Source organism: Drosophila guanche, unplaced genomic scaffold, assembly GCF_900245975.1.
Source record: "Drosophila guanche unplaced genomic scaffold, DGUA_6, whole genome shotgun sequence".
NCBI classification, from domain to species: domain Eukaryota; kingdom Metazoa; phylum Arthropoda; class Insecta; order Diptera; family Drosophilidae; genus Drosophila; species Drosophila guanche.
In genome coordinates, this window is record NW_022995755.1 from 1,632,915 (window position 1) to 1,641,478 (window position 8,564).

At 47.9% G+C, this 8,564-nt stretch overlaps 1 protein-coding gene across 2 annotated transcripts; it reads left to right on the plus strand.

The window, feature by feature from the left end:
• The first annotated feature begins 1,009 nt into the window (after positions 1–1,009).
• On the plus strand, positions 1,010–6,592 carry LOC117589512. 2 transcript variants are annotated; one of them, XM_034281499.1, is made up of 5 exons: positions 1,010–1,421; positions 4,630–4,830; positions 5,116–5,374; positions 5,464–5,699; positions 5,730–6,592. In XM_034281499.1, the coding sequence occupies exons 1-5, from the start codon at positions 1,337–1,339 to the stop codon at positions 6,176–6,178; spliced, it is 1,230 nt and encodes a 409-aa protein (XP_034137390.1). In that variant the 5' UTR covers positions 1,010–1,336; the 3' UTR covers positions 6,179–6,592. The 2 variants fall into 2 exon arrangements, with proteins under 2 accessions (XP_034137390.1, XP_034137389.1); XM_034281498.1 differs by having other exon boundaries at positions 5,464–6,592.
• The last annotated feature ends 1,972 nt before the right edge of the window (positions 6,593–8,564 follow it).

An 8,564-nucleotide genomic window follows, 5' to 3' on the forward strand; every position in this document is an offset into this window, starting at 1 on the left:
TTCGTGAAATAAAATAAATCAGCGGAGCAGCAGAGACGTCACTGCCTCGCTTGATCACTGATCGCTGGACCCTGGGATTGGAACTGCAACTGGGATTGGGACATGGGTTCCCTTGTACAAAACGTCATGTGTGGCATCCGAATGGGTAAAAACGAGGTGAAATAAACAGAACCAGTTAGCAGTTTGCCAGTTGCCAGGCAAAGATCTCCCTGGGTTGGGTTATGTCCATGCTGCCTGGGGATGGGACTGGGACTGCTGCGGCTGCGGCTGCCGGCTCAATCGTTTGTACTTGTTAATGGCTTTGTACGCGTAATTATTTTGGCAAGAAGTCAGATTGCCGAACGGTCGCGAATCGAACCGAGGCGGAAATGCGGACATGGTCATGGTGCGTATAAACGGGTGTATGAGTGTACTCATACGAGCATGAATATATATACTCGCACTCATACCAATGTGAATGTGCACAGGCCCCACTTTATCTGGTAGCCGACTGGTGAAAGGATCTTGGCGGCATTTGTTCTGCTGCTCAGCGCTGTGTATTTAATTGGGTGTTTTTATTGGTTTTTAATGATACGCGAAATGATCGAAGCTGCGACTGGACTCCGATGCTCCTGGCCTCAGGGCACCTGCTGCTGCTGCTGCTGCTGCTGTCCCAGTCTCTCCCTCAATGTTCCAATGCCACGCCCCATGTGCGCAGCCAAGTGATTGTTGCCGAACCAGCAGCAATGATTGATATTGGGCTTCAATCTGCTCTCCCGCTGCCGCCGCCTTCTCTCTTTGACTCTGGGAGGGCGCAATTATGCAAAGAACCGAGCGGCGCCCCAGCAACATGTTGCCCGCAGCATGTTGACACACCGCCACTGCGACTGCGCAGCGGCTGCTGCTCTCCCGCCAGCACTCCCTCGCTCTCTCCCCCGTTGACTTCTCTTCTCTTCTCTGCACGCACTCAATCAGCAGGTGCCGATCAGCAGCTTCTTCGGAGTCACCGCTTCGGCATCGGTATAAAAGCTTCGGCGACGAACAGCCGCTAACCAAACATACGACGCCTTCAAGTCTAGCTACACGTACACGAGAGTGGAGTTGGAGTCGTCGGCAAAATTTCGTGGCGCTTTTTCGGTTACTGGCAGCACACTTTCTGCCTCAAAATTGTGATACAAAAATTTACCCCACCAAAATTCAAATTTCTAATTGAATGCCAAGTGTATGAATCCCAAATATAACACTGTCGTACATGAAAAGGTTATATTTAGTCGTTAAGAAAGTGTCCAACTAGTGCGTAACGAGTGCTAAAAATCTAAAAGTTAAATCAAATAAAATTCATAAAATCAAAACCAAAATGATGCAGCACAGTGCTTTGATTTTGTCCACCATCCTGATCGTCTCCTGTGGAGCGGCACTCGCCTGCCATGGAAAGATAATTGGTAAGCAACAACACGCTCGGAGCCACCCACCCAGTTCACAGGAATTTGAGGAGCTTTCGGAAAGCTTCCACAGAGAATAGAACACTCGAGTGCATGTCTGGCATGCATAAATAGAGCGCCGAAAGTTTGTTCTTGTTCTTGTTTTTTTCTTTGTTCGTTCATTTTTTTCTAGTTCAGTTTGTACACGTTTTTGCCATTTGGTTTGTGAATGAAGAGCCACCTGGTAATGGGCAAATATTTGCCCACATCATCAATGCCTTTAGCGAGGTGCGCTTGAAAACACAGTTGCCCCAGACAGTCCTTTATTCATATGTAAATGCTGCCTAGCACGTTTGCTGGCTATAAATCCAAAAATAGCAACCAGCGACGAGTCGCCTTTCTTTGATTTGCCTGCCTGGATTTAATGGCTTGTAGTATTGCATAATAAATAAAATAAAATAGTTTAGAAAAAGCAACAAACTCACGGGCGGCATATTACTTAAGAGCTATTCGAGGGAGCCAAAACGAGGGAGGAAACCGGTTCAAATTTCAAGTTTATATAATACTAAATATCAAATGCTCTGCTCAAATGCCGAAGTAAATGTATTTTGGGTGGCTGAACTGTCCACTGTCCACTGTCCGGAAAGTGAGGCAGAGGCCAATCAACTTCTCAGATCAGAAGAACCCTTTTGGCAGCCCATCAATTCGTTCTAACAAGTATCTGTCTTTAAGCATGATTGAAGAGCTCATTGAACCGATACTTGCATCAGATTTGTTTTTATAAATACGCAGGCGCCACCCAAGGCAAAACAAAATGTGCTAAAAATTAAACACAAATTATTCGATTTTAATGGGTCATTGCCGCGGGCAGCGTCGTATCAGGCATAGAAATGCCTCAAAATGACCAAAAAAACAACATTTTAATGTTCTTTGTGCTGCAGAGGCTAGGCGGAGCCCAGTCCAAAACAAAATTCCAGTCATAAAAACGAAAACAAAAAAGTTTTTTATAGTGCGCGTGCGCGTGTGCGTGGCTGATTGATGATTGCTTTTATGGCTTTTGTCTTCGGTTATCTACCAATACAAATCATTGATTTCTTCACTGATGCGTATCTTTGGTATACAATTTCACGGCTAAAGTCGCTCAACTCCGCTCTGGTATCTGTGGCTTAAGCGTTTTGCTGCGGCATCCATCAAAAGGCGGCCAGTGCTAATAATGTAATTAAATATGTAGATACGAAAAAGGACAACGGACAAGTGGCTGCAACTAGTTGTAGTGATAATCAGTGAATGATAAATGAAACTGAAACGAAACATAAAGCATAACTATGAAAATTAACTCGCGCTAAATGCGGCTCAGATTTTTCAACGTCTGGGCCCAGTCCTTGTCCCCTGGTTCCGGGCCAGCGACATGCGCTCAAGGTGAAGTCAACGCCTGCCCTGAGCCTGCCCTGAGCCTGAGTCTCAGCCACAACGAAATGCAGTTAAGCACTTGTTAACATATTGTCGGCATTTGGCTGTGGTGTCTCTCCAGTCTCGGCTCTCTGTGTCTGTTTTCACAGCAAGTTCGTTGCCTGAATCTTTCGAGGCGGCTCAAAATGATTGCAAGCTGTTGACGTTTCGTTGTCAACATTATCTCAGGCATCAGGCATCAGGCATCAGGCATCAGCAGCTTCAGCTTCAGCACTTTGTTTTGTCTCGTCAAGAATATGTAAATGTGGCAACTGCTTGTGCCGGAAACTGATCGACAGCTTTATGTGCAATTTGTCAGCGAAGGTAGTTCACAAATTTGCATAGCGCCTCAAGTTGCAAACCACTCGGCCACTCGGCCACTCGGGCGTGATGCCTCCCGACGTGTGTGTACAGCTTGTATTTCCATATTGATACAAATGTAGCATAATTTGACAGCTGCGGTCAAGTCAGAGTCTTTCGTTATTGAGTCTTGTGATCGCTCATCTGCTATTTTTAGTCGCAGTGCCCAGTCCCAGTCCCAGTGCCAGTGCCAGTCCCAGTCCCAGTCTCTTTCCCAGACTCGCAGCCAACCTTGGGCGCGTATTAAGATTAAGCTAAAGCAAACGCCGTGTGTTTAACATTCTGCCTTAAACACTTCTCGGCTTTTTGTTTTTGTTGGCCAACAGCTGTATTGACATCTAGACCCATATTTGTGCGAACGGCAGCAAAGCGAAGCTGCAAATTATTTACCCCGCCGATCAGTCGCTGGGCGCGTCAAGTTGTCTGAGTTCGAGTTCGAGACAGACACGTACCGGCACTTGACCGGTCGGCAGAGATGCCATGGTCAAAGCTGGGTCCTACGACTCCGAATTGGAGAAGGGACCCAGACACAGACACAGACAGCGGCAGTGTGGAGCTCCTGTCTGGAGTGGAGCATAGCTAAATGCTGTCACGTCTCCTCGTGGGCAATCAGCGCCCATCGGCTCAGCCATTATTATAATTATTAAAAATTATTAAGCGCGCGTAATTATTTAAATGAAATGGGGGGCAACCAACCGGCAACGCCCCTCGGTTGGCAAGGACCCCGCTCTCTGTGTGGACCCAAAGTAATTAGCACCCGCGGGGCCGGCACCGCTCGAGTCCAGCGATCCCAAATGCTGACACACTTCAAGAGATGGAAGATATCTATTTCCCATAAACAAACGTACAAAAAAAGCTCAACAAAATTGGCTAATGGCAATCGGTTGGCTCTTTTTTAATTGACGCCTTTGAATAGCACGCGCCGAGTCGTTTTTTTTTTTTTTTTTTGGTTATTTGCATTTCATTTTGTGGTTGTCGTGGAGAGTTTTTGGATGTTCTGTGTATCTATTTGAGTGGCCAAACATTGTGGAAACCGGTTGGGCATTTGCCTTAAGGAAAGTGACACGAATAATGTCTTGTGATCCGGCTCATTACATAAGTGAAATAAGTACATAAGCAAATGTTTAGCCATCAAAATATGTAAAACATAAAGCGGCAAATGTACATTTTGGAACCCCACTTGAGTTTTCTTGCAGCTGAAACCGAATCAAATATTAACTCAATTCAAACCGGCTCCTGCCTCGTAGAAATCTCCACAGAGTTCAACTCGATTTTAATGCAAACAAAAATAGAAATGATAACATTCTGCCATTGGCCACCAGATCGCTGACCGTTCGCTGCTCATCAGCGTCGTCTTCGTGTTCGTCTTCGTCTTCGCTGTCACACTTAATTTATGCAAATCTCGACCTAATCATTTCAGCATCGGGCATCACGACGGAAGAGAGATCAATCATCTTGCAGGAACACAACCGCCTGAGGCAGCTCGTGGCCACCGGTCGCTACCCCGGCCAGCCAGGAGCGGAGAATATGCGCGAGATCGTCTGGGATGAGGAGCTGGCAGCACGCGCCCAAAAGTGGGCAGACAATTGTCAGTTCCGACACGATCCGCATCGTACAATAAGTAAGTTGGAGATTCCCTCTCTCCCTTCATTTCCCATCCACGAGGACTTGAAGTTTCCCCTCTCCCGCATGGCATTTGGCGCGCAATCCTTTGGTTTGTGGTTTGCCTGAGCACCCTAAGGGTCCTAGCTCTTAAGTTTCCTCATCTTTTACCATACACTGCCTGCACGTTATGCTTTTAAAACACTAAAACTAACCCGAAAGGCGCCACAGCACCTGCATGTCGCTCATTATCAGCCACAAGAAGGCAAACTTGAAACTAATTTGTGTCCCTGTCCACCCGCAGATCGCTTCACCATGGGCCAGAATTTGGCCATCATTTGGAGCACAGCACCGCTGGATGCTGACGATGGTGACTTTCCCTCGCGCATCCAGAGCTGGTTCAACGAGGTGCAAAAGTATTCCTTCGGCGATGCTTGGTCCCCCAAGACGGGCCACTACTCGCAGCTGGTCTGGGGTGAGACGAGCCTCGTGGGCTGCGGCTATGCGGAGTACAAGGATGCCAGCAAATACAACAAGCTCTACGTGTGCAACTACGGGCCGGGGTGAGTGTTTGGGGTCAGACACCCCAGATCCAACCCAGAACTCTCTTTTTATGTTATTCCTTTCTCCTTCCTTCCTTCCTTCCTTGCAGTGGCAACGTGGTGGGCTTCAATCCTTATGAGGTGGGCAAGCCCGCCTGCTCCACCTACGGCATGAAGCCCTCGTCCAAGTACCAGGGTCTGTGTGCCGCTCCCGGAGCATCGCCAGCGATCAGCAACAGCGTCTACGGAGGCAACACCATTGAAACGTATGAGTACAGCAGTGGCAACAGCAACACCCAAAAATACAATAACAATCAGCAGACTAACAACATTAACAAGAACCAACAGCAACTGCAACAACCGCAACAACAACAATCCAACTACAATCACAATCGATTCTACAATAATCCCAAAAACCCATCCTCCTCTCCACCCCATCCCCTGTCCAACAACTATCCCAACCACCCACAGGCAGCGGCACCAGCAGCACCAGCGACGTCCGGCGGCAGCTCGTTTGGCAGCGCAACGCGCGGCGGCAGCGACGCCTACACAACTGAGGCCAATCAGCGGAGGCAGCCGGAGCCATCGGCGTACCAGTCCGGCCGCTACAAGCACAAGCTTGAGGCGTATCGCCCATCTGCGGCCGAGTTCGAGAAGTCCGTACACAAGCACACCATACTACGCACCTACATAGAGCAGAATCAGCAGCAAACGGAGGCAGCAGAGGCGCAGGCACAGGCGCAGGCAGCGGCACAAGCGCAGGAGCAGACAGCCAGCACACGGAAGCCCAGTCGCGGCTGGAGCCTCTTGACGTGGCGTGGCTGAAGACAGCCAGAGAGAGGAGAGTATAGCCCCACCCACTCGTATGCCGCACAATGTATTAGGCCCGCGCCTCCCCACTCCCCACTCCACCCCCCCAACCATTAATAGCTACTATGTAGTGCCATTAGAAAGCCACTGAAGCACCATCATCGATTCTGAACCCCATTCAACACCAACTATCGTCGCACCCCCTAGCCCTAGCCAGACAACTGCCATACGCAACCATACCCTACCCTTATGCCGCGTGCTGTAACCGCTTGCTGTAAATTATTTATAATGAAAATTGGCAGGAGCAGGAGGTCGATTCACCCAAACGAATGTTTGTATCAAATGTTTGCTACCCACTAAACAATGTCATTCTGCGTTCAACATCTGACCAGCTAGTTGTACTTAGAATTGTGTTCAAGCTAAATAAAACAAGAAAAATTGATTTTAACAAAGTTGTTTGAATATGGCTCCATGGGTAACAGCCGAAAGCTGTTTGAATTGCTGTCAGTCCAAAGCTCGGTGCTACAAAAACTTGGCTCATGTCAGCACTTAAGAGCAAAGCTAAAGAGCACAGTTTGGCATCTAAGAGAGCGCCTGCGCTGCCGCTGAATACTACGCTGAATGGTGAGAACTATGCGGGTGCGACAAGTGCAGCAAGATACACACGCACAATTAAAGCGACTGTTTGCCTGATGACAAAAGCGCAAAGGAAAGCAATGGCAGGGAAGAGCTGAGGAGCAGAAGCAACAATCCAAATGTTGCTAATGAGCCTCAATGGCAATTGTATCTAATTTGTGTGCGCTGCCTGCGGAATTCAGCAGCACACGTGTGTGAGTGTGTGTCTGTGTGTGTGGGTGTGTGGGTGTGCTTGTTCTGGGAATCCTTGCACCAGCTCAAGGTCGTCCATGCCATGTCGTTGGGTCGTATCAGGTGCGCTCCACTCACGTCTTACTGCCAGCTCAGTGCACAGGTGGAACCTTGGCAAAAACTTTCCTTTCAGTTTGAAGCTTCCACCCTCTGGCCACACACAGTCGCCCTTGCCCTGGCCCTCGCTCTCACCCTCGCTGCCTGCCGCATGTTGCCAAAGTGCTTTTTGATAAGCATCCACAGAAGGGCAATCAAAGCTGTGACTTTCGCTGCACGCTTATCAGCCATGGGGAGACACAGTACTTCCGCTTTTAATTGTTCCGTTTGCACAGACCTTTAGCCCTGCCACAACATACACACACACACACAGACGGCATTTGAGTGTCAATTTTGGTTGTGACATGGAATTAAGATAGGCAAATATTGCTGTCAATTGTTGGGGCGGCCTGGCCTCTACGACTGCCATAAAGCATACACTGGGAGAAACTAAATGTAGCCGCTGCCACTCCCCTATGGAAGGGATTGTTCATCCAAAGGATCGTCTTTAAAGCTGCACAGGGTTCAGTTTAAATATTTAATGCTCAAACAAGTGCTCCACCTTTATCTCTCTCTCTGAGTGTACTCATATGAAAAAGGTTGAATCCGCAGTTATGTTTATGTTCTATGTCGCAATATGCTTTATTTATCTGTGCGCACAACACACACAATAGTCCTGCCACAAAGGTCCAGGCCAAGGGAGCTTTTACACACACTCCATCATCCAAGGCCCACTCACGGAGCCTGGCAGCGTGAAATTAACTGACAGAGTCCGCTGTGGCGAGCTCCCCCTCGCATTTTATTTATGCCCAGCCATATATTTAAATACGACGCGAGTCCTGAGAGGCTGCAAGTGTCGTTTACTGTCAGGCCAAGAAGATGGTTTCTGCTGCTGATTCTGAGTCGGACTTCGCGCTTGTCCAGCCTGATTTATAGCAAATGGCCTGGCATGTATATAACACAAACGTCCAAACGTCCATTTGATGCAGCTGTCACACAGCAACGGAAATGCAATCTGTGAGTTAAACGCATGAAAAACCCATTTTCATTGCCATTCCACATGGCCGTTCGTTGGAGGAAAGCTGCAAGGAAAAATAAAATTAAATGGCCGCATGTAATTAAGTCGCTTAATGTGCCTCAAATTGCCAACTCGCCCGGAGTCAAAGCCTGTCCCGGGGGCTTATGAATTTCCACGCATTAATTTTATTTTCCCTTCATTTTCGTACCCTTTTTTTCCCCCAGTTCTTTCTGCCAAGTGTCATCTCTGATTGTTGCCAAAATATAAGAAGGAAAATGAATAAAATGGGAGAATGGCAGAGCGTTTGCCTCTGGGATAATTAGCGGCAAACTTGGGCAAAAAGTATTCAGTAAAGAAAGCCAAAGAAAAGAGTTTGATTACATTATAAGGCGGCTTGGATGCTTAGCTGGATCAGCGATTTTTGTCACTCTCTAAGCGGCAAAATGTTGCATATAATTTATGTTTATTTCCCGAAAGGTG